This window comes from Microtus oregoni, unplaced genomic scaffold (assembly GCF_018167655.1).
Source record: "Microtus oregoni isolate MIOR12 unplaced genomic scaffold, Mior012 000018F_ref0000195, whole genome shotgun sequence".
In the NCBI taxonomy this organism is placed as follows: Eukaryota; Metazoa; Chordata; class Mammalia; order Rodentia; family Cricetidae; genus Microtus; species Microtus oregoni.
The window spans coordinates 1,459,898-1,485,648 of NW_024543077.1; the positions used below are offsets into that span (position 1 = coordinate 1,459,898).

Below are 25,751 nucleotides of genomic sequence, written 5' to 3' on the forward strand. Positions count from 1 at the left end.
CCTAAGGAGCGCCAAAGGGACTCTAAAGGCCCCCGTCCTAGTCATAAAGGCTTACTTAATATGTACAGCCGATTAATGTGTCCCTTTTCAGCCAGTAGGAAAAGGTACTCCTCGGCTGTTACAGAAAGATGCTGTGGGCCCTAAGGCCTGACCTGCTGGGAAACCCCTTTCCAAACAGTTCATCAGTGCTAGAAATGGAAGAGGTCAGATGCTTAAATAAACATTTTTAAAGATTTTTATTATTCTTGTGTGTGTGTAAGAGAGAGAAAGTGTGTGTGTGTGTGTGTGTGTGTGTGTGTGTGTAGGAGAGGGGACGGCATGCCCATGACCGTGATAGCTGTGGGAGGAGGTCATAGGAGAGCTTGAAGGGGTCTGTTCTTTCCTTCTGTCATGTGGGTCACAGGAATCAAACTTAGGTTGCCAAGTTTGGCTGCAAGAACCTTGGTCCACTGATCCATCTTGATGGCCCGTAAGAATTATTTTTTATTTATAATCATTAACTGAGCCTCTTCAGAAGAATATATTGGCTCCAAGTGATATTTGGCTTCAAAATCTCTGCATCTTCATTTTTTTAAAAAATTTTTACTTATTTTTGTGTGTATAGGTGTTTGCCCTGCATGTATGTCTGTGTACCTGGTGCCCAAGGAGCTCAGAAAAAGACATCGGCTCACTTGAAACTGGAGCTAGATAGTTAAGAGCTGCCATATGGCTGCTGGGAATTGAACCAGGTCTTCAGCCATCTTAACCCCTGAGCCAGTACTCCAACCTGCATCCTTCAATCTTACTGCTGCTTCTAGAAAGTGGTTCTGTTGGATGTCATATTCTTGTCTGCTGAGCAAGGAAAAGAGAGAAGACTATCTCTAGGGGAAAAATATTTAGCAAACAGTGTAACCCTGTGGGGTGTAGTGGTGTCTGTGTGTGTTTGTGTCTGTGTGTACGCGCACTCGTGTAAACAAAGAACTTACTGACTTACTGCTTCTCTCTCTCTAAGCACCAGCTTTATTTGTTGAGCCCTGTGCTTGACACTGGGGTTTTGAGTTTTTAATTAAGCTCTGAAATGTCTAGGTACATTCATGCGTGTACACACACACACACACACACACACACACACACAGACATACATAAATTGGCAGGAATAATATGATCTTACAGGACTTTCCTAAAAGGGGGAAACACACACAATAGTTTGGGAATGAAGTTTCCTTTGCCATCGGACCACGCTTCTGAGTGTGTAAAAGTGAGGCGTCTGTTCCAGAGAGAGGTGAGCTTCAGCGAAGGCAGGGAGAACATGGAGCATGTAGTACAGTGGGAAGTCACGGTGAGGAACTTGAATGTCGAACCGAGGAACACGTCTAGGCAAGCAAGAGCCATTTTGCTTTTAGATGGGAAGACCGGTGTGCATGGGGTCTGTAGACCAGTCTGTTAGCAGGATAAATTGAGACAAAGTGCCTTTTACATGTATGTGTGTGTACATGCCTCAGACAGTTAAACTATGAAGCCAGGCTGGTCACCCATGTACAATTCTATCTCAGCCTCATGGGTGTTGGGATATAGGTAGTAACAACCCTACTGAGTGATTTTTTTAAAGTATTTTTTAAAAATTGAGGTATCAAATTTTGATGTATGTCAGAATAGCACAGTGGCTTATGAAGACATTTTTTTTTTTTTAATTTCAGTAAGTTTGTAGTTCCCCCTGAGAACATTTGTTTGAACTGGTGTTAAATGCTACCAGCTGAGAGAAGTTAACATTGATAACTTATGAGTTGCTTTAAGGCTAAGGCCATGTCTTCCTCGTCATTGTTTAGATGATAAACTTAGAACTTAAGGTCTGGCGCTGAATGTGTGCTTAGTAAATGCTGTGTGACCCTTGGTACGCATCGAATGTGCTGTTCTTTCAGGTCGCCATCAAACAGATGAATCTTCAGCAGCAGCCGAAGAAAGAGCTGATTATTAATGAGATCCTGGTCATGAGGGAAAACAAAAACCCAAATATTGTGAACTACCTGGACAGGTATGGAGTGGGTGGGTCCTGTGAGAAGTTTCAGGCCTTTAAGACAGCTGTGTTAGAGAAGAAAATGAAGCCAGCACTCAGAGCTGCTTCCGTTTAAGTATTTTCTGTCCTGAGCTCTTTGCTAGAAAATCCTGGGTGATGGTTAACCCACCGCCCCACAGCTTCTAACAGCTGTGCCTTCTGCTTTAGGGAAGGCTGCCTCTTCAGTCCGCCTGCCTGATGTCTTTATTTCCTCCTGTATCCCAAGCATTTCTTCATCCCACTCACCTTCTTGAAAACTCCTTGTTGTCTATACACTCTTACAACATGGTGCTCAATCCAGTCTGGTGTTGTTTTGAAATCTGACCACCATGAAAAAATGGTTCTCTTTGTTTTTCTAAACTCAATAAAAGTGCATCTGTTTGTGTCCCCCCCCCCATGCCTGTTGTTAGCTACTAGTAAATTTGTGGTCAACTGAAATTTATCCCCCCCCCCCATATAAACTAGCATTAAGCTGAGAATACAGAACATGTAGCTTACCAGCTTCTGCCTCCAGACTACTTGGATTAAGGCATGCACTGCCATTTTTAACTTGCCCTATTTATTCTTTATTACCTTACAAACATGGCTGTTGGGTTGGGGTGCAACTCTGTGATAGAATGCTTGACCAGCACATATGAGGCCCTGTGTTTGGTTCCCAGCATCCCCAGAAGAAATTACAGCAGAACAGAATTAGAATCTTACCTTTGTTTGAGATAAGTCTTAAAACCTTTCAGGTCTCCCCTCTACCACTTAAGACCCGTTCCCAGGATCGATCTCACACCTTAAGACAACACGTGCTTTTCTCCAGCATGTCATGGCAGGTTAACACACAGCAGCAGCTTCCTCTCGTGTCTGCCAGATGGGCTGAGTTACCTTTCTGTTTGTCACGTAATGGGTCTGGGAGACCTGATCTCTGAGTCAGATTCAGTTCTAACTCGGGTCAATTTATAACGTCCAGGCTACCACACCACAACCAGACTCCTCAAACTCAGAAGTCATTGTCAGCAGGTAGGAACTAGACCCAGTCTGCCTTGTGGATCTCAGTCTAGAACTCCCAAGGAGGCCTTGTGGCCCTCCGTTTTCATGGTAATGTGGCTTCCAAATCCCATCCTTTTCACGTGTGTGCGTGTTGCCTGTTTGCTTTTACAGGTGTGGGAATAATGCTGGTATTTTTAGTTTTAGGAGGTAGCCTCTGGTATTGCAGAGAAATGTGATTTTATATTTTAGCCTTGTGTTCTTAGTTTTAGTGTTTGGGACTTCATAGACCACGTATGTTTTGTCTTTTCTAGGTGTATTCCCCAACTGTTTTAAAATTGATGATTCTGTCCTCCAAATTTTGGGTTTTTTTGTTTTTTCCCAGAGTAGGAAACCCTAAACCCTTCCAGAGCTGCCTGAGATGGTTTCCCTTGTACCCTCACCCCTCGGTTCTGAAACCCCCTGCAATGGCTTCCTGTGTTCTAACCGTTCCTTCTCGCCCTGCATTCGCTTTCCTGCAGTTACCTTGTGGGCGATGAGCTGTGGGTTGTCATGGAGTACCTGGCTGGAGGCTCTTTAACTGATGTGGTGACGGAAACCTGTATGGATGAGGGCCAGATAGCAGCTGTGTGCCGGGAGGTAAGGCCTCCTCCATCCATGTGAGTTCACATCCAAAAGAGGCTTCAGTCTGGGCTCTGTGGAAACAGAAGTTAGTTCTGGCATTTATCATTTATGTTTTATGGTTGTATTTCATAATTTCTATAATCATTTTTTTCTTAAGCTAACTGTTCTGACCATGGTAGAAAAATTAGAAAGTACCCGGAAGTCTATACTAAAACAGTCATTCATACTTTGAATCTGTAATTATAGCTATTCAAATGACATACCTTTGAACCACTTTTTCCATGCCTCCCTGCTTTGTGTATGGTGAAGGAAATAACTCCTGGTAAGAAGGTAGTGGCATCTTTCAGATAGGTAGTCAGAGAAGGTTTCTCCCTTGATTGGAATATGCATTTGAGTGACATGTAGAGGCAAGCCAGCAAAGTTATAGGATAAATTTACTGCAGGCAGAAAGCCTGATGTGGTGACATATGCCTGTAATCCCAGCCCTGGGGAGGTGGAGGCGGGGAGATCATCTTTGGTTGCATGGCAAGTTCCGGGCCAGTTTGGGATACAAGAGACCCTGTCTCAAGCAAACCAATAAGCAATCATAACTCCAGACAAAAGAAGCAGGAAAAGGAAAAGCATAAATAGATATTCTCCTTCTTCCTCACTGCAGTTAGACATCTCAGGGCCTGTGATGCTGTCATCAGCTTTCCAGGTTTCCACGAGAAGCATTGTCCGCAGAGGATAGGCACATTTTCACCTTCCCAGCATCCTGAGAAGGATGCTAACGGGAGTAAACAGGATGTTGAAGAAGCTGGTGTTTTGCTTTGTTTTGTTTTTTTTTCCTTTTCTTCTCTTTCCCCCTTTCTTTCTTTCTTTCTTTCTTTTTCTTTCTTTCTTTCTTTCTTTCTTTCTAAAAAGATCTTTCTCATATCTTTTACTGGTTGTAATCATTCCTGAGCCTTAAAAGTCTATTTGTGCTGGCAGTGTGGGTAAGTGAGAGAGTGTGTACTTGGTATTTATGAGGCCATGGTTTTACTTCTCAGCACTGAAAAAATAAATCTATATTTGTGAATGATTTGTAACTATCTATCTCTATATAGAACTAGGATGTCAAATTCAGTGTGGCCCAGTAGTACAGACTTCTTTCTCAAAGTAAGATTGTCTGTGAACGTCACTTCTATGCGTCACCTTTCCTAGACGTGGAAATGTATTGATAGAACACTTCTGATTAAAGCAAAATTGTAAGATGAAAGCAGTATGCAGTTTTAAATTAAAATTTAAATTGTGTGTGTGTTTGGGGTGGAGGGTTACATGCACATGTACGTGGCACCCAAGGAGGCCCCGGAGCCATCACTTCAGCCTCCCCTACCCTGCCCCACAGAGTTTTAAAAGACTTCTTAGTTAGGAGACAGAAGACGTGGTTATATAGCCAGCTCTGCCTCTATGTGGGGCAAGTCCGTTTCTTCCTGGAGGCCTTGCTTCCTTTATCTTACAATGAGGAGGTTAGATTATTGTTAGTCTTCTAATTATGTGTTTCTTTATTCTGCACACACTAATGCAACAGTGTCTACAAGCTTTGGAGTTCCTACATTCGAACCAAGTCATTCACAGAGACATCAAGAGTGACAACATTCTGCTGGGGATGGACGGCTCCGTCAAGTTAAGTGAGTATGGCTCTCAGGAAGGATGATGCTTCTCTCCGTGCAGGGTGTGGCTCTCAGGAAGGATGACGCTTCTCTCCGTGCAGGGTGTGGCTCTCAGGAAGGATGATGCTTCTCTCCGTGTAGGACCGTGGCTCGGGTGGCTAATTAAATAACAGTAGCCACGACATTCGCCAGAGAAACCTTGTTATTTTATAAGGTGTTATGGGATATCTGTATTCCTCTGTAATATCATACAGTGTCTTTTTGCTATTTTCCAACTCTTTTACATTAAAACACGTCGTCCCCCCCCCCCCCCCCCCCGAATGCCGACTTCTGTGGTTCTCGGATAGGATCTGAAATACATTTACCAACCTTCTAGGAATCCTCAGTCCCCGAGAGACCTGTAATGGATTTATGTAACTCACTCATTCAGTTATTTATTCGGGAGCCATTTGCTGAATGTCTGTTACGTGGCAGTCCTTTTAGAGGTACAGGGAAGACAGCCTTCACTGTCAAGGTGCGGCCAGTTTAAATAAGCGTGTAGTGTCAGTGTCGTGAGAAGGAATGGCATTTTGTACAAAGGTGTGAAGCCAGTTACCTCGGCAAACTGTGTCCTAAGGGGGTAGACGGCTAGAGTGAGGGGCTGAAAGTAGGGATCTAGCCCAGTATTGGTGCTTAATTCGGTGACTTATGTCCAGAAGATAAGAGGTTAATTAATTGCAAGATTCTGAAGTGTAGAAATGTTTTTTTATGTATAAAGGGCTAAGCATTTAAGGCCAAAATATCCTACTGGACTTTGACCATTTGGTTTGAGAAGGCGGGAGGCTAGAGATGTTGTCCTGTGTGTTCCTCCTGCTTCTCTTCATGGCTGAACGAGGAGGGGACTGGTGGTGAGACGGACTGCAGGGAGCACAGCTCCTACTGACGGACTCTCCTAAGTGTGTCTCTCCTCTCCCTGTTTCTAGCTGACTTTGGATTCTGTGCACAGATAACTCCAGAGCAGAGCAAGAGGAGCACCATGGTGGGAACCCCTTACTGGATGGCACCTGAAGTTGTGACGCGCAAGGCCTATGGACCCAAGGTTGACATCTGGTCCCTGGGTATCATGGCAATTGAAATGATTGAGGGGGAGCCCCCGTACCTCAACGAAAACCCTTTGAGAGTGAGTGTTCCCATCTTCTTTCAAAGTATTTGGGCTTCTGTCTCTAATCCCAGAAAGTTGGATTCAGGCTCTTCTCTCTGTATACTTGGGCGTAGTAATACATTCTTATAATCTTAGAGTCACAAGACTGAGATAAGATGCCAGTTTGAGGCCAACTTGTCTCAAAAAACAAAACCAAAGGGGTCTGTGAGATGACTCAGTGAATTAATGTTCCTGCTGCCAAGCCTGACGATTTGAGTTTAATCCCTGGGACCTAAGAGGTAAGAAGAGAGAACCAGTTATTACAGCTTTTCCTCTGGTCCCCACACATGCACCGTGTGGTCCACATGTGCCGCATAGACATGTGCACACACTGAATAAACAGATGTCACACACATGTAAGCCCAAAGACTAGATACTATTGAATATAAAATATAAAAGGGTCTGGGGATATAGCTTACTTTTAGAGCTCAATCTTAGCTCTTGTATGGTTAGGGGAAGAAATAAGGGTTGATAATATATACAAGATACTGTTCTGATAATAATACCAAATTACTATATAGTAACAGGTGGTAACTGCTGTTGAAAATGTAGAATAAGAATGATTGAAAACGTGATGAGGAAGGTTTTACTAAGAGGGAAGTTTTCTCTTATTATTTCAGCAGAAACATGAAGAAGATTTAGTCTTATGCAAGATTTACCAAGTATCGAGAATTAGATTTGATTTTTTGCTTGTTGAGCCCCACGTTCAAAGAGGCTATTTCCCTGAAAGGAGTGAGGAGAAAGTAGACTAGTAGCTAGAGTCAGGGGTAAGAGAAGGCTGGCTGCTAAGACTTGTGGCGATGTGAGAGCTTGGTTTATCACACTGGAAAGGGCTTCCCGCTAGCTAATAGAACAGGATACAGTTTGTGCTGGCAGTGAGTCATGCTGGTTGCTTCTTTAGAAATCGGTGAGAGACCGATAGAATGGTCCAGACAGAGTTGTGGCTTGGATGGCCCTGGTAGGGATGCAGGGGAGAAGTAGACTCGGAAAGCATCTTGAAAGCATCTTGACGAGGTGAATTGGAATAGCCCGAATTGCTGAGGAAGTCGATTCCCCTTTGCCTTAGTAACTTTGCTGTCCCTGGGACCAAGGCCACTTAGAACAGAAAAGGGTTTGTCTGTGCTCACGGATCCAGGGGGTGAGAGTTCATGATAGGGCGAGTGGCAGGAATGGCAGCAGGAGCAGGATACTGAGAATGTCCGTCTGGAACCACACCTGAGCCAGGGAGAGCCAACTGCGAGTAAGGCAAGCCCGCAGGTTCCGCCTCCAGTGACGGACGGACTTCCTCCTGCAAGGCCTTCATGGCCTGTTTGTAGAGGGATAGGGACAGACACCTAACTTGAACAAACCCATAAGAGCAGAAAAGGAGAAATTGAGATGGCATTTATAAATATTTTTCTCTTCTTATATGAGAAATGGAACGAGATCTTGCAGAGAGTTGAGAGGGTCAGGCTGAAAGCTGCAGGCTTGTTAATGGCGGTGAGTTAGTGCTGAGGAGAAAATGGCCATTTGAGAGAGAGAGAGAGAGAGAGAGAACCTTGTAATCAAAGAGTACTTATAAAACTCATTACTATGTTTTTCTTCCCTTTTCAAGAGTGGCTTCATGTCAGGGGCAGGGAAGCTGCAGAACAGTTACTGTCTAACCAAACATGCCCTTTTTATAGTCCTCTTGGGTGACTGAGTTCACCGAAGGGGTCAACACTGATTTGGGTCAGCTACTAAAGAGCTGTTTAACTTACCATGCTGAGTGACTAATAAACTGTTTATATCTGTAATCAAGAAAAAAGAATAAACCCTTGGACTTGTAACACCTCAGAGCTTACAAAGTGCTTTCCAGACGCACTCTTTATTTTTGTGAATATGAAGTATTGTTTTATTAGCAATGAAGTTATATATTAGCTACGTATACATGGCCACATGGCCTTGAGATGTTAGACTTGATCCTTTAGTATCTTCTCCTGTCCTGGAGCATCCCGCAGCTCGCCATACTTTGAGAAGACATGTCTCGAGACCGAGAGAGCGAGCCTCAGTGAGAAAAACATGGTTCTTCATTTGTATCACCAGGCCTTGTACCTCATTGCCACCAATGGCACCCCAGAGCTTCAGAACCCAGAGAAGCTGTCCGCTATTTTCCGGGACTTTCTGAACCGCTGTCTTGAGATGGATGTGGAGAAGAGAGGTTCGGCTAAAGAGCTGCTGCAGGTAACGGTCCTTCTGTAGCTAGACGCCCGATGGGAAGAGCGCCAGCCCAGCCTTTGTGTCTCGTTTTCGTCTTTGAGGTTGCTTCCCGTAGGCTGCCCTCCTGCTGTCTCACTTTGTACTTCTAGCTCTCTGACCGTCACCCCTGGGCCTTTGCTTAAAGCTGTCCCTTAGTTTCTTCCTCAGTCTGTTTAAACTTTACACATTTTCTAGGCTCAACTCAATGTCTACTTTCTGAGCTTCCTTTGAAGTTTTTCCTGTGTCTTTCAGACATCTTGTTTTGCCTGAATTAGCCTATCAAAGTTTGTGTCTTGTGAAATAGCTCTCTGAGAAGTCTAATTTTGTACATTTTACTAAGCAATACAAAGGAACAGTGTCTCGGGCAGTGGTTCTCAATCTTCCTGACGCTGAGACCCTTTAATACAGTTCCTCATGGTATGTGATTCCCCAGCTATAAAATTGTTTTGTTGCTACTTCAGAACTGTAATTTTGCTGCTGTTGTGAATTGTAATGTAAACATCTGATATACATGGTATCTGATATGCGACCCCCAAGGGGTTCATGCCCCACAGGTTGAGAGCTGCTGGTCTGGGGGTAGTGCAGTTTTGGAGTCTTTATAGTCTTGTCATTGCAGACTTCAGATGGTGGCAGCGATATTCTGTTTGTTTGGAGTGAGACTCTGTAAGGGTGTAGTGAAATAGAGTTGGATTTACCAAGCCGTTTATAAAAAGTACTTTTATTCTGTGGTCACAACTTAGTTCATATGGTTTCAAAAACTACCTTTAGCAAGTGACATCATTCATAGTTAGCATCTTTTAAAATACAGTTTCTGATTTTTTGGGTCATTTTACTGAACTGCAAACTGGGAATTTATTGGGAAGTATCACATTATGGAGGTGACAGTGTATGTCTGCAGGTTAACCATTACTGTGGTGTCGCTAGACCCGAGCGTGGCCAGCAGAGCAGACAGCAGGACCTTAGCACCCGCCCTGGAGTCGTTACACATGAACCTCTCTGTCTTGACCACTCTACTGTAAACTCTGTTTTATTACTATCCGGGCTTCTTCTTATATGCGATCTGACTGAGAATCAGTGCTCAGACAATATTTATAGAGTTGAATAGAGATGTTTACTTATCTGCGTTTCTAACATCTGTTTGTGATTGAGGCTACTGTTTGGAGCACTGGTCTGTTAGGTATGGGATCTGGGTTCTGCCAAGTATAAGTCGTTAGATCCCTTGGGATTAAAAGGCTCCTTCAACACATGGTACAATGTAGAGTCCTTTTTGCCTTTCATGTGACTTGTGTGCTGGAAGCCATAGGCCTTGGGAAACGTATCAACTCTGTACTAAGTCTGTGGTCATTGGAAACATTCTTAATTAGGTACCCAATTGTAGCCCTTGAAAGCGCCCTCTAGAGTTTCTTCCTGGTACAGCAGGTACATTCTGTACGGCAACCCTGTGAGTTAGAGGATTGGTTATTCCCATTTTTGCAAGTGAGGAAATTTACATGTAATAACTTTTGTGTGATTATACCGTTGACAAACAGATACAGTGTTTCAGTATGTCTGTCTGTCTCCCAAGTGTATATGCTCTTGGTCATTGCTTCTATAGACTCAGAACATGTCAGCTGGAAGGTTTATAGGGCTTACCTAGTTTATTTTGTTGAGAGAAGTAAATGGAGGCTTCCTAGTTGAGTATTGGAGGGCGCTGCTTTCTTTCTTCAGAAGACTTAGAAAAATAGGACTTCATCCGTAGCTCCTTAACATCAGTGTTATCTGGTAAATATTCACAACCTAGACTTTTCAGGATCCTCAGTCATGAAGTTTCACACCTGTTTCTCCTGTGAAAATATACATACAGACAGAAATATATAGGATGAGACAGAAACATATAGAACCCCAGTATGGGAGCCGTAGCTTTAGGCTTCAGCCCAGATCATTCTGGTTCTCAGTTCCCCTATAACTCCTGTATCTGCCCCAATAAGTTGAATCAACCTCCAGCAATGAATGTATACGTAAAGTCTCTGTGTGTCTGTACACATATATAATAATACTAAAGTTATTATAAACATGTTAGAAGAGCCAGATAATGTTCAATAATTATAAACATCACATTTGCTCAGAAAAGGAAACGTAGCTCTGATATTTATTATCAAATGGAAGAAACAGTCTGCATCCTCAAGATAATTGTAGAAAACAAAACATAAACAACCCACCGTTTTAGGTAAGTGGTTACATAAAGAATTGTTTTCTGTAACATTTTCATAGGATATTTTCTCTTTTTAAATAAAAGTATGACTCAAAGTCTGTTTCAGTGAAAGTAATTTTGGAAAGCACCAAACTATTGAAATTCTTACTGAACACTTAGCCTTGCTGGAGTCAAGGCTTTGACAAAGAGTCCTATGTGGTGCATGCTTGTATTCCCAGCTGAAGGCTAAGGTTGTCATGTTAGGACTAACCCTCAGTGTCTTTCCCAGAAATAATAGTTACTCTGTATTGCAATAGTTTAGTTTTACTTAGGAACAAACAAAATCATACGAAATGAACTTTTGTCTTCTTTCACTCAAAATGTCTATGGTACAGAGCCAGGCGAGGTGGTTTACACTCTTGATCCCAGCAGAGGCGGGCAGATCACTGTGAGTTTGAGGCCAGCGTGATCTATAGATTACAGTCCAGGACAGCCAGGGCTGTTACACAGAGACAACCCTGTCTCACAAAACAAAAACAAAAAACAAAAAAAAAAAAGAGGTCTATGGATTCATCTTGCTTTCAGTGTGTCAATTACTGTGTTAATATTCTGTATAGTTTTTTTTTTTTTTGCAGGCATTAACTATTATAAGTAAATTTGTATGCTTAGTCAGTGAGATAGCTTACTGGGTATCCTGGTACCTGCTGCCAAGTCTGACAACCTGAGATCCCTTCCCCTGTTCCTGTAATTGTGAAAAGAATTGATTCCTGAGAGTTGTCCTTTGACGTCCACACACACACACACATACAGAGTAAAATATGTTTTCTTCCTTCAGTTTGAGGACGATCTGACATGGCTGCCCTTGCTCTCTTCAAATGGCTGCTGAGTGAGAATGGTAAATAATCAGACTCTCTCTGCTCTTTCTTCTCCTAGCACCAGTTTCTGAAGATTGCCAAGCCCCTCTCGAGCCTCACCCCCCTGATTGCTGCAGCCAAGGAGGCCACCAAGAACAGCCACTGAACCACGTCCACCCCAGCATCATCGTGCCAAGCCTTCTAGGAAAGAAACACTCGTTTCAGGAACTCCGACCCTCGTGTCCTCCCCCCCCTTGCCTCGCTTCTCCCATTTCCTGATCTAGTGCTCTCGTGACTTCGACCTTGGACACCGTGTGTGTTGCACTGAAGAGAACTGCAGCTGGGTGACCAGCTAATCCAGCAATGGCCATTTCTAAACAGGACTTCCCTTCCAATTCGTGGGCGTGCGGGAGGTGACTTATGAGCAGGGGTTTACCTGAATAAACCTGTTTCTACGAAACAGAAATCTCAACCATCCCATTCCTCACCCCTCACAATCAGTTCTTGGCTGTATAAATTTATGGTTTGATAGCATTATCAATTTGCGATCAGTCGAAATTTCTTTAGCGCCTTCTTTCTGTGACCAAATTGCCCAAACACCTCGTTGTATTGGAAAACCGTAACAGCTTTGGAAATGCCGTGGGGCCTGATGTTCTGCCAGGGATGTGAACCGTGACATTGGTGCAGCCCACCCCGACATGGGAGAGCTACCGTGTTTTTCTTTGTGTGTGCTTCTAGCAGCTGTTCGGGAGAACCTTGGCGCAGTAGTATCCCCTGTGCTATTTCTAGTGAAGTGGTCTTAGCTCTGTAGCAGCTTTTGATTCCCTGCATCCCCTAGGCCGCTGCCTGCATTCTGTTATGAATCTTATTTATAGCATCGAGAGATTTCCTAGAGCACAAGTCGAGCGAGACAGTGCAAGAAAGCAGAGGGACAGCGCAGCTACTTTTAGCATATGGCCGGGCTTCAGCACCTGTCGAGCTAGGCCCGTGCGCTATTTCAAGGTCTCAGCCTCCGTTTCTACCTGGGATAGGGAGCTGAAAGACGAAACTCAGATCGTTTGGTAGCTTCACTATTTAGGTCGAAAGAAAAGGTCTCTAAATCTGAGATGTTGTGCTCCTAGCGATAAAGGGACCCTCTTTTTAAATGCATGACCAAGCTCTCTGCAAACGGACATGCTTTACTCTGGGTGTTGGGGATATTTGCTACCTCCCGCTTCCTTTGTGGATTTGGTTCTCCCACTGTGGTAGGATGCTTGGCCAGCATTGTGGCTTGTCGTGTCAGCCCCGCTGACGACTTTGTCCTGCTCAGAGGTGCGCCTGCCTCAGCAGCACACGTTTCTGTTTCCTTCAATAAAAGGAAATGAAAGTACGCTACGTGGAGTCTGTCTTTTCCCCTTCTCCTGTTTCTGCTTCCCCCACCTCTCATGAAATAATACCGATTTCTCATGAACCCTTTGGAAGTCAGTTGCAGATAGGATACCCCTTTGCAGTCATAGACTCCCATTTGTCTTTTCTTTCTAAAAACATTTTAGTTTAGATATATACACTAAAGAACTTGGCCAAAACGAAACAATCACGATAAAATGTGCATTGTTTAAAGAATTATTGTAAACACGCATGTCTTCGGTGCCCATGTAAGAAACAGAGCACGCCTAGGACCCTAGGACCGTCTCCATCTTGCTGTTCCCTCATTCTAGCCTCCTCTCTGGTGGTAACCAGGACATGCTTGGGTGAAATCATATGTGTTGAACCCAAGGAAAAACATATCGTTATCCTCTTGGCTATGGGAAGTAGACAAAATTGCCGGGGAGAAAATTGGGATCTTGGGGGTGGGGTGGGATGGTTGTAAGGGGAGATAGGAAGAGAAAAGTGAGAAGGGGAGGATGGGGGGGACTTGGGGAAACAGGATGATTGGGATAAAGGAAGGTTAGATAGGGGAGCACGGAAGCACAATTCTTAGTTAAGGGAGCCACCTTAGGGTTGGCAAGAGACTTGAACCTAGAGTGGCTCCCAGGAGCCCAAGGCGATGTCCCTAGTTAGTTCCTTGGGCAGCTAAGGATAGGGAACCTGAAATGACCCTATCCTATAGCAATACTGACGAATATCTTGCATATCACCATAGAACCTTCATCTGGTGATGGATGGAGATAGAGACAGAGACCCACACTGGAGCACTGGACTGAGCTCCCAAGGTCCCAATGAGGAACAGAAGGAGGGAGAAGATGAGCAAGGAAGTCAGGACCACGAGGGGTGCACCCATCCACTGAGACAGTGGGGCTGATCTATTGGGATCACCAAGGCCAGCTGGACTGTGACTGAAAAAGCATGGGATAAAACCGGACTCTCTGAACATGGCGAACAATGAGGGCCGATGAGAAGCCAAGGACAATGGCACGGGGTTTTGATCCTACTTCATGTTCTGGCTTTGTGGGAGCCTAGCCAGTTTGGATGTTCACCTTCCTAGATATGGACGGAGAGGGGAGGACCTTGGACTTTCCACAGGGCAGGGAACCCTGACTGCTCTTTGGACTGGAGAGGGAGGGGGAGAGGAGTGTGGGGAGGGGGAGTAAGGTGGGAGGAGGGGGAGGGAAATGGGAGGCTGGGAGGAGGCGGAAACTTTTTTTTTCCTTTTCTCAATAAAAAAAAAAAAAGGAAAAAAAAGAAATCATATGTGTCTACACTTTCACAAACTACAAATGTATTCCACAGCAGCTCGTCCTGCCAGGTTGGTTTTCCTCCCTCCCCCTCAAGGCTGTTTTTAGGAGCTTTGCAGTTATATATAGGTCTAGCCTAAGAACTGGGGGTGCTGAGTTCAATATTCCGGCTTAGTTAAGAAGACCTCAGACTCAGCCTGAAGTTGAAGGAGATAACTGAGGAGGCCGGATGCAGCAACAGTTGGCCGGCTAAAGTCTAGGCATACCCTGGCTTGATGTTCCTGCTCCGCTGTCTGGCCTCAAGGCACAGTCAAGGTGTCCAGGGTTGTGTTTCACACAGTACTCAGAGCCCTCTCCCAGGCTCACTGGTGGTTGATAGAAATTCACCTCCACCCTAGAGAACAAAATCTAAAGAATGATTCTCAACATTCCTAAGTTGCTGTCCTCATGGTGTGGTGACCCCCAGCCTTAAAATGATTTTCATTGCTACTTGCTAATTGTAATGTTGCTACTGTTAGGAGTTATAACTTAGACTCAGGTTGAGAACCCCAGCTCTAGAGGAAACAAGTAGCAATAATGTAAAAAATTAATTGAGTATGTTTCGTCCTGGCTCACCCACAATATATATGCCCTTGGATATACTACTTAAGTCACCTAAACTTCAACTTCTGGATCTGTAAAGTAGGTATAATAATAGTGTCTACCTCTGAGTTTCTGAGGAACTAAAAAAATTTTTGTATAATATTGGGTACAATCCCTGGAACATGACAATTGCAGTCCTATGTTGTAATGCTTGAAGTGACCTGGTTTGTCAGAAGACTGTGCTAATTCTGACTTTCACTGGCACTAAAATAGGAGCCTTACATAAGAATCTATATCTGGGAGTCTAAGTTATACTTTAGCATTTTGGTCAACGCTGGTTTCTTATCATAAAATCAACAATCACTTAAACACTGGCCAAAACTTGTGTTTGACTAGGCGTGGCATTAAAGGCCTGTAATCCCAGCCCTTGAGAGACATGCAGGAGAACAGCTTGAGCTACGTTTTAATATGGTCTCAAAAACCAAACCAAAATAATAAATTGTGTCTAGTCACAGCTGCTTGACAAGACTGTTAAAGCAGCAGAAGAAAACTGAAACTCCTCTTTTCCTGGCTGAGTTGCTAAGTGATAATACCTAGCGTTCATATCTCGTGTCTCTTAGACTTGGAGTTCAAGTTTCTTTATTACAATTGTGTTAAAAGCAAAGAATGGCAGGGCATTTGTGGTGCACACACTTTTAATCCCAGCCGTCAGGAGGCAGAAGCAGGTGGATCTCTGTGACTTCAAGGCCAACTTGGTCTACAAAGCGAGTTCCAGGACACACAGCCAGGAGCAAAGCAAAATCAAAAGAATTGATTTTAATGTTCTTGCAGGTAAAAGGAAATTGTGGGAGCTGGGGAGATGGGTCAGCAGTTAAGAGCTCTTGCAGAGAACCTAACTTTGTTTCCCAGTACCAGGATCCGACTCTGTCTTTTGGCCTCCGTAGGCGCACACACATGTGGCATACACTCACACAGACATACACATACACATAAAAAAAAAATAAAAGATTCAGAGTCAGTAATCTGCTCCCCAGGTAAAGACATTTATGCAGCCTACTGACATGTGTTCCAAATCACACGATAAAGGAAATTAAGAAAGGAATAAAAGTTTGTTGTTTTTTTTTTTTTTAACAAGAGCAGGTGACTTGTCAAACAGGAACACTGTGCGTGCCTAACAAAAGCGTTGCCCAAGATTGGGGCTTGATGCATCACTGCTGGGTGGTTGGGTAGGGCCTGGCACCAGGGCTCAGCCGGCAGGCTGCCAAGAAAAAGAAATCAGAAGCTGGTACAAGATCGGTGGTGTATGCACTCACAAGCATATCCCTTTCTTCATACCACCTTTCCCGAGTTGATTTAGACAAATGCCACTTAAGACAGCCTTGACTGTTTATTCATCCTTAGTCCAAGAGCTAAAGAGCGAAACTGCTCTTCCAACAATGAAGTCACAGCTGGTTTGGAGAACTCCTGCACTCAGCTTCAAACCACAAGGAACTTGGAGAAGTGGCAGCAGTTTTAAAATGACCAACATATTTGGCTGAGGGGTCTCTAAGCCAAGGGGAGCATGTACCACTGCAAAAGTTTAAATGCGTGCTGGTGTTTTCATGTTTGTGACCGTGCCCCCCAACTGTTTGAAGTAGATAGACCTTAACGTCGACATGAAACTAAAAACACTCGTGGTGAGGCACAGATCAACGGAGATGGGTTAGTTTAGGATATAAGAGTTAGCCAGAAATACGCTTAAGCTATTGGCCAAACATTATTGCAAACGATATAGTTTCTGTGTGTTTATTACGGGACCAGGCGGGACAGGAACCTCCACCAACAAGGACTAGATGGAAAATATATGGACTTTGGGGAGGTGAACGAAGGCATGAGTAATGCAGAAGTCATGGACATTTTGGGTGCAAGATCAAGACCAGCAGGAAGGTCACCATTGTCAACTGTGGACAACTCTAATTTCTGACTTGTAGGCATCTTAACCACCAGACCGTACTTTCTATAGCTCAGGACAACGCCCCCATTCCATCTGCTCGAAATATTCCGCAATCTTTGCTTTCACCAAAGTTCTTCGGGTTCCAGTTTCCTCGTTCCCCTCCCAGTCTAGCTGGATTGTAGAATTAAGTTCATGGTTATGAATATAAACTAAATGAGAAAGAAAAGGGAGATCAGTTCAAGACGCCTGGGGTTGCTGGGAGACAGCGGAAGTGGGAATGGAGGAAGAGAATAAGGATGGGGAAAGGGACAGAATCCACGTTAAGAAGGCTCAACTTTAACTTCCGGGGTTCGTGCTAAGCCTAGTCAGTGTTGTTAGAAGATCAGCATGGCCTGCTCCTTGGGAGGCTTTAGGGAGTGTGAGTAATTTGATCTCTTAACTGGGCGATGCACACTGAGAATTTGGGGGGCTAGTGGAGTTCGAAATATAAGAAATGGAGAGGGGAGGACTAAAGTATTACCGCAAGCTAAGCTAAATTTCCTCTCTGTGCCAGACTACGAAGGAAAGGGGGGTACCAAGGTTGTGACGCTGGGTTCAGACCTCGTTTAGAGCCACGGGAGATGGAACCAATCTGACAGGAAAGAGAATGGATTTAATCTGCAGTTTACAGAGTTTGAAGTCTATACAGCAACACACCATTGAGGACAGCCAAGGTGCAGCCAGTGTTTCTAATGCAGTGAGAGACCTTGTCTTAAAGGAATACAGCCAGAGTAACAGGGGAAAACACCAGAGATCCGTTTTTTAGCCTCTGTATCTGTAAGTGTTTCTGACCATTCTGATAGATGTAGACACACACACACGTACACACAGCCTAATACTTAAATAAATAAGCCCAAAGGTAAAATGGCCCAGTGTCATATCTGAAACAGGTTTGCTTATTTTCCTTTAAGGGGGCCAATAAGAGAATTAAGGAGCGCTCTGAATAATTTCGCTACAAAATATAGCCACCATGAATTAAGCAAGCAATAAGAACTAAGTTTATTATTATACACATCATAATAAATCAGAGAGTGTTTCCCTTAGAAGACGCAATTAAAACATACTGCCCCGAGGAAATAAATTCTAACCCCAAGCATCACCCAACAACAGCCAACCACCCACAGGGCCTGGTCCTAAGGCTAGCCTGGCTTGGTTTTCCCAGGCAGCAGCCCTGTGCAAGAGCGACCACGCCCTCATGGCGAATGGCCCCGCCCCCATGGCGAGTGGCCCCGCCCCCGCGCCTGTGCCCTGAGGTCAGCCGCTCGCCCTGCGGGTCCTCCATTTTGAGAGCCGCTTGCTTGTCTTCCCAGGTGTGAAATACAGATTAGCGTGAGGCGTTGGAAAGTCACCGTAAGTAGCGTGCCCCTTTCTGTGGAACTCCCAAACATCCCCAAACAGGAAGTTACCGTAGGTTTACAGCCCTCAGCCAAACTCACATGGCCCAGCAAGTGAGATCTGCCTACCGGCCACTTTCCAAGGAAGGAGTCAGGGGACAGGGGCCGAGCTCTGCAGCCTAGGGCGGTCCACCTCGAAGTCCTCGCAGGGTTGTGTCCCATCTGAGAATCCCAGTCCTGAGCGGCCCGCCAACGCTTCCTTCATCCCTCTGGTTGTGGCAAGAGGCATGCCCACACTCAGTGCAACTGTCCCTTAGACAGAGATCGGACCGGCTTTGAGAGGAATAGATTTGGTGGGGGGAGGGGGGTGATTCACGGTTGAGTCTGACACATTGTTTATCTTGAAGTACCTGTAAGGCATCTGAGTGGAGCGTTCTTCAGGCTGTTGGCATGAATGAGCAAAAAGGCCTAGGGTGGAAACAGATTCACCGATCCCCTGCTTAGTATTAGTGTTTGGTGAGAACTCAGCTACCCTGACTAGTGCATACACTCAAGGCTCTGTGGGCTCGTTGAATCGCTAGCGGTCAGGATTCTGAGTAAAAAAGCTGTCTTATTTGGTGTTCAGTTCACCATTCTTTCACCACAAAGCCATTGCTCACATCTGCCATTAGATTTTCCAGTATTTGCAACTAGCCACGCCGAGATATAAACACACACACACACACACACACACACACACACACACACGTGATTTCCTCAACTAATTTCTCATTTCCATTGTGATTATTTTGTGTTGACTAGTGATTTTTTTGTAAATGTCTTTAATTCCCAAATGTAAAGTATTCTAGTTGTCTGTTTCTTACGGATTCATGGATACATTTCTCTTTTGTTAAAAAACCAAAACCAAAACATTTTGGTTTCTGAAAGCAATCTGGGGGCACAGGCCATTTGGAAATAAGTTTTTTTTTTTTTAAAGATAAAATCTTTTCTTTTTTTTTTTTTTTTTTTTTTTTGGTTTTTTGAGACAGGGTTTCTCTGTGGTTTTGGAGCCTGTCCTGGAACTAGCTCTTGTAGACCAGGCTGGTCTCGAACTCACAGAGATCCGCCTGCCTCTGCCTCCCGAGTGCTGGGATTAAAGGCGTGCGCCACCACCGCCCGGCTGATAAAATCTTTTCTTGATGCGTGAGGTGAAGAGATGAGCAAAGAGTGGAGCTGCACAGACAAATCCAAGGACGAGGAGCATCAAATGGCTCATCCATTGTGCGCACCTTTGCAAAGGCCTCGATAAAGGGGACAGACGACCCTTTTATCCACTGAAAGGCTCAGCCGTCATTGCGGCCTCTGTATGTTCTCACTGACTCCTCCCCGGGGTTGTGTATAGATAGCATTGGTGTTAGCATGGAGTGTTTGCATTTGTTTTTTTATAGCTGCAAAATATACTAAATCTGGCCTCTAGAAAAAGCTACGCTCTTAAGACAGCAATTCTTTAAAGCCACTTACATGATGATGATAACTTCATTTTTTTTTTTCTGTCCTGGGGACCGAATCCAGGGCTTCACAAATATACGAGTATTCTATTGCTGAGCTATCCTCCCATCTAGTCCCTTTTTACATGTGATCACTGAAATTGTTAAAAACGAAATTCTTATGAATTGTGTTCTTAGCTGAATATCTTGTTCTATAAATGTTATTAAGGCTAGTTTGTTGTAATCTTGTCTATACACGTCTGAAGAAATTCTTCCTTCTGTGTATATGTGTATACACACATGATTGTGTGATTACAGGTACGTATGTGCTATGGCTCACGTGTAGAGGTCAGAGGGCAACTTTTGAGAGTTCCCTGCTTCCACCATGGGTTCCGAGGAGGGAACTCAGATCATCCACTTGCATGGCAAGAACTTTCGCCCTCTGTACCATCTCGCCGGCCCACATACAGTTTTGTTTTTGTCTGTTCATTTTGTCCTTTATAGGTTTGTTAAGTCTCCTACACAGTGTAACTGTAGCTATGTTTATTTCTCCTTTGGAGACTATGTGATTAAGTGCATGTGAACTGAAAACAATTTAAAAATTATTTTTTCATCATCATGTTCTTTTTTTGTATCCAATAATGCTTTTTTTTTTTTTTGGTCTTATATTTATTGGGTCGGTCCTTTAGTAGAGTAGAATGCCTTATTTGGCCCTAATTCTTCACCAATCAAGTCCACCTCTTTTAAAGATCCATTTCTATTTCTTTCTGGGTTTGTGTGTCGCATAGAGTAGCTGGCCTTTCACATGCTGAGGATGTCTCTACCCCTGAATCACATCCCCAGCTCTTTTCCCCTTTCTGTTTCAACAAAGGAAACACTGGTGCTTGGCTATCTACTAATTGTACTTTTTCTCTTAGCAGTTTCAGAGTTTGGGTCTTACGCTAAGATTTAGAGTTAGTTTTTCTGCAGAGTGAGAGAATAGTATTGAGTTCTGTCCTTCTACACGTAGATACTCAGCTTTGCCGTCACCATTTATGAAGAAGCTCTTTTCTTTCAGCGTATGTTTTTAGCATCTTTGTCAGAAACCAGTTGTCTGTAGCTGTGTGGGCTTATAACTGGGTCCTTGTCCTATTCTGTAGATCAATGCGACTGTTTCTGTGTCTGCACTATGCAATTTTTATTGCTATGGCTGACCTGTACTATGACTCGAAATCAGAGAGAACACCGCGAGACAAGGATGTCCGTATAGGACCCGACTAGAAGAGTAAGTCAAGAGAAAGGTTCTTCTTTCTCAAGGTTGCTTTGTTTACATCGGATCTTCTGTGCTCCCATATGAGTCTTAAGATTGTTGTCTGAGTCTCTGTGAATAAGTGTGTTGGAATTATGAGGGAGGGGTTTCAATGGCTGTGTAGATTGCTTTCGGAAGGACGACAGTTTGCACGCTGTCAATGTTCCCAGTGTTTTCCTATATTTGTTATGATTTGATTTGTATCTATTATATTACCTATTTTAGAGAATGGGCTGCTAAGAAGAAAGTGCATCCTGAAGTGTTTGGATAGAACGCCCTGCAGTTTAGCTAGAGTGTTAGGCCCGTGACGTTACTTAATTCAGATGTTTCTCTATTTTGGGTCACATTATCTGTATCGGTAAGAGCCAGCTAATAGTCACTGTCTGTTATCGAGTTTGAGATGAATTTACAACTCGTAGTATGTGTTCTCTAAAAGTGGGTGCACCTGCGTTTGGTGACCGTCTATTTAAAATTGTGATGCCCTCATAATGGATTGTTCTGTTAATTACGCAGTGAAAATTTTAACCTCTTCTGAGTAATTTTCGTTTCAAATCTGTTTTGTCAAATATGAGGATGGTGAGAGCTGCTCGTTTCTCAGGAACGGGTTTTTCTGTTCTTCACCCCAGGAGTCCCTTGTTTTTAGTGACGGGGAATAGATGGATCCTGCTTTTGAATCCAGCCCACTAGTCCATCTTCCGAGTAGAGAACCGAGACATTAACACTCAGAGTTTACTGTTGGAATGTGTGTATTAATTGTTACTTCATTGGCTGTAGTCTTGCAGTGTTTGATGTCTTCCTGCTCCTCATTTGCTTAACTATACTAATGTTATTTCTTGTGTCCTCGTGGGTGTGTTTATCTTTCTTGTAGGTTTGAAGGATTCCTCCAAGTATCTTTTGTAGAGCTCGCTTCATGGCCATGAATTGCTTTAGCTTGTTTTTTTTTTCCCCCCAATCATGAAAACTTTTGTTTTCCCTTCAGACCTTACAGTTTGGGTGCTATAGTGATCTGAATCGCAGTTGGTGTCTCTTAGAACTTGAAATGCATCCTTCTGAGCCCTCTTGACTTGTTTTTTAAAGACGTGTTTATATTTTATGTATGTAGTGTTCTGCCAGCATGTGTGTGTGCCTACAGGCCAGGAGAGGGCGCCAGATAAAAGTCACTGTGGACAAGTTTGCTGTTTTGGTGACTACACCTCAGATGCAGCTTTGTGTTTCTCTAGTGCAGCTTTCGGATGCTGTCTTTGTCCTGTTTATGTAGTATTTTAACTGTAATTTGAGGAGGTTCATCTCTGGTATTGTCTGCTTGGTGTTCCAAATTCTTCCTGTACCCAGATATTTTCTGCCATGATTTTGATGAAAATGCTTCATTTGCTTTGAGCAGGAAAGTGTCCTTCTTTATGTCCACGTTCACAGATTTCCTCCTAGTGTCCCATGAATGTTCTGTTGTAGTGTCTTTGTCTTTGTCACTGTCTGGACGCTCCAATTGCGCTTCATTGTCTTCAAGCTCTGGTCTACTTTCTGTTTTACCACGGGGGGGGGGGGGGGGGGGGGGGGGCAGCCTCCAGCAACACAAGGCTTTGAAAGGAATCCATGGCTAAGACTTTTTCTATCCCTTGATGGATACCTTCTTTATATTTGTATGTTCTTTTAGACCTCTATGTCAGCAAAAAGGTCCAGCTTCTTCTGATGGACTAAACTGGACCCAGAAGAGCTGTACAAAAGTGTATTTATTGATTGTTACACAAGGCATTTCCTCATTCCAAGGTTCCTAACCTTAATTTACATGCCTTACCGAAGGGGACCATCACATGCCTCCATAACCCGGTCTTTCATTATGTATTGTGTGCAGTGCACAATCATACAGTGCACATACATGGGCCAGAGCGAGACCCCAGACACCTTCTACCCCTTTACTGCTTTAGAACAGGATCTCTTACTGAGCTCGGAGCTCACTCTTTTTGGTAGGTCCTCACCAATGCTGTCATTACAAGCACACATGCCCAGCTTTTTACATGGTGCTGAAGCTTCACACTCGGGTCCCCAGGCGAGCCTGCTTTTCCTGACTGTGCCAACCCTTAGGCCCATCTGGAGCTGTTGTTCAGCTAGTGGGTTTCTCACTGCCATTACTGCAGCTTGGCTTCTCGTCAGTGTTCCTATATCTCTGTTGGGTTCCATTTCCACGTCCTATGTTGAATTTCTTATTTCATTCACTTGTTCGTGTTCTTTAGGAATTCATTCAGAAATCTGTGTCTTCTTTGTTTTCTTTAGATATACTTACAATCATTCTTTTGAATTATCTGGGATTTTGTCTAATTCACTCTCACTGGAGGCCATTGCTTTGTGAATTGTTCATTTTGGAGGAGTTGCACTTGTAGGGTGAAAAGCGCCAAGGAAAAACACCCTGCCCCTGACTTGACCCCAGGACCAGGGTTTGAAAACCCACCAATCCCCGAGTTTGCTCCAGGGTCAGACCACAAAAGGCCAACCTAGAACGCTTCACTCCCAAGGAACCCTGTTCAGTTTGCTGCTGCTCCTCACCCTCCTGGATTCTTCCTTCCCAACAAATCCCTTGAGTAAGGTCTGCAGTGCAGTGTGACATTTTTGCCAGTGAGGAGCCCCGCTGTAACAGTTTTCCCTGGAGCCGAGCCGAGCAGAACTGTAGAACACTTTGGTTGGGGAAGTTTCCGCCAGCAGAGCGGAGCTGTAACAACTTGTCTGGGAAACCCTCCCCGCCTGGGGAAACCTTTCCCTGCTAGGCCTACAGTGACTTTGTGGCATTCCTTGTCTCCCGACTGCCAGGACACCTTTGCATCTGAGCTGCAATGCTCACAGCATTGTTTTGGGGGTTTTGTATTTCTTTGTTTTTGCATTGGGACTGATGCATCTAGGGTCAGGTGGTTGGTTGGGTTGCTTTTAATCATCCTCATTCTTCCAGGGAAAGTTATCAGCATTCAGCTGTAGACTGGGGAGTTGAACACGTTCTTCTCTCTAAATCCTTTTTATCTGCATAATTTTGGGAGGCTACCTAAATTCTCTTTCTTGGTACTTTGACCTCATAACTCTATCTATACATATTATAAATGAGTTATTAACAATACTTCCATTGTTTTCCCTCTCTTGGGTATTCTTTATTATCACTGACTATTTTCCAATATTTGAAAACTGTTATTTTAATTTTCCTTAGCTTTTAGTCAGTTAAGCTGGAAGGGTCACTGTAATTGTTGCTACTCTGTTTTGATCAAGTTAAAAGATCAGACTAGGGATTTTGCTTGTTTGTCTGTTTTGTTTATAAAGGTTTATTCGTATGTGTGTGTGTGTGTGTATGCATGTGAGTAGGTACCCCCAGAAACCGGAAGAGGATGTCAGGTCTCCTGGAGTTGTAGGTGTAGGTAGTTGTGAGCCTTCCCTGTGTGGGTTCTTCCTCTGAAAGAGCTGCAAGCAGTCTTGATCACCAAGACATTGCCAGACCCCTAGATATTCTTCAGTACAGGCACAGAGCGATATTCATAAACCAAGCAGAACATGGCTGGAGCTTTTCAGGAGTCGAGGGTGTTGCCTAGCAGCAGATCTTTCATGACTTTATAACATCTCTAATATTATTATATCATATTATCTGTTTTCCTCATGACTGTTCTTGTTTGTTTTTAAATATTTGTGTTGTTTCCTCCCACCCCACTTGAATTTGGTGTTTCTTGAAAGCTCTTTGGTATGAGAACAACGTTCCTTAACTTTTTAAAATACATTTTATTTGTATTGTGTGTGTATGCTGTGTGCCACAGCACAGGAGTGGCAGGAGACATGTGTGGAGTTGGCATTCTCCTATCATGTGGACACTGGGTGTCAAACTCAGGTCGTTAGGCTTGGTGGCAGCTGCCTTTACTTGCTGAGCCACGATGCAGCCCAAGAACAGCACTCTAAATCTTACTACCCTGAGAAAATTTAGTAACTATTTCCTCAGTATCTGCCTGCTCCCCTTTTTACTGTCTCTAAGAATCTTTAAAGGAAGGCTGCATTCGCTCCTTTGTTCTTCTGTTTCCTGCTAGTTGGAATTTGAGGTGGTAGTTATAGCTTGAGTAGCCATTTTAGCAGAGGAGGCAGCTCTGTACTGAGAAAGGTGAACAGCAAAGTGGAAGGAGCCTAGCTTCTTCGTGCCATTGTGAAGCCACAGTCCTTCCCTCCCTCCCTCCCTCCCTCTCTCCCTCCCTCCCTCCCTCCCTCCCGATTTCTCTCTCTTCAAATTCATTTTTTGTGACATGATCTGAATATGCCGTCCACATAAACTTCAAACTTGCAACCAACCCTTCTTTCTGCTCAACCTAGAAGATGCTGGGTTACAGGTGTGCATCACCATGGTGTATAATCTGTTGTTGTTGGCAAAAAGGAAAAAAATGTGTATTTTTCAGCTGGGCAGTGGTAGCATATGCCTTTAGTCCCAGCACTTGGGAGGCAGAGGCAGGTAAATCTCTGAGTTTGAGGCTGGTCTGGTGTACAGAGTGAGTTCCAGAACAGCCACGGTTGCACAGAGAAACCATGTCTCAATAAAACAAGACAGAAAGCAAAGGTGTATTTTTTCAACTGTTGCTGATTTTCTACCATGCATAGCTAACTGTGACTGATCCCACATAGTGAGTGTGCTGTATAGTTTTATGTCAAGTTAACACAAGCTAAAGTCATCTGGCTATAGGCAAACCTGTAGGGCATTTTCTTAATTTGTGGTTGATGGGGGAGGGCCCAGTCCATTGTGGGTGGTGCCATCCCTGGGCTGGTGGTAC

General features: G+C 44.0%; 1 protein-coding gene across 4 annotated transcripts in view; it reads left to right on the forward strand.

Annotated features, from left to right (window-relative positions):
* Positions 1-13,053, forward strand: part of LOC121458901 (serine/threonine-protein kinase PAK 1) — a 79,439-nt gene extending 66,386 nt beyond the window's left edge. For all 4 annotated transcript variants that reach the window (XM_041668275.1, XM_041668276.1, XM_041668273.1 and 1 more), the window contains exons 10-15: positions 1,899-2,011; positions 3,529-3,646; positions 5,181-5,280; positions 6,225-6,421; positions 8,507-8,644; positions 11,763-13,053. In XM_041668275.1, the coding sequence (XP_041524209.1) occupies positions 1,899-2,011; positions 3,529-3,646; positions 5,181-5,280; positions 6,225-6,421; positions 8,507-8,644; positions 11,763-11,849 (753 nt within the window). In that variant the 3' untranslated portion in view covers positions 11,850-13,053. The remainder of the gene's footprint in view (positions 1-1,898; positions 2,012-3,528; positions 3,647-5,180; positions 5,281-6,224; positions 6,422-8,506; positions 8,645-11,762) is intronic.
* Positions 13,054-25,751: the final 12,698 nt, after the last annotated feature.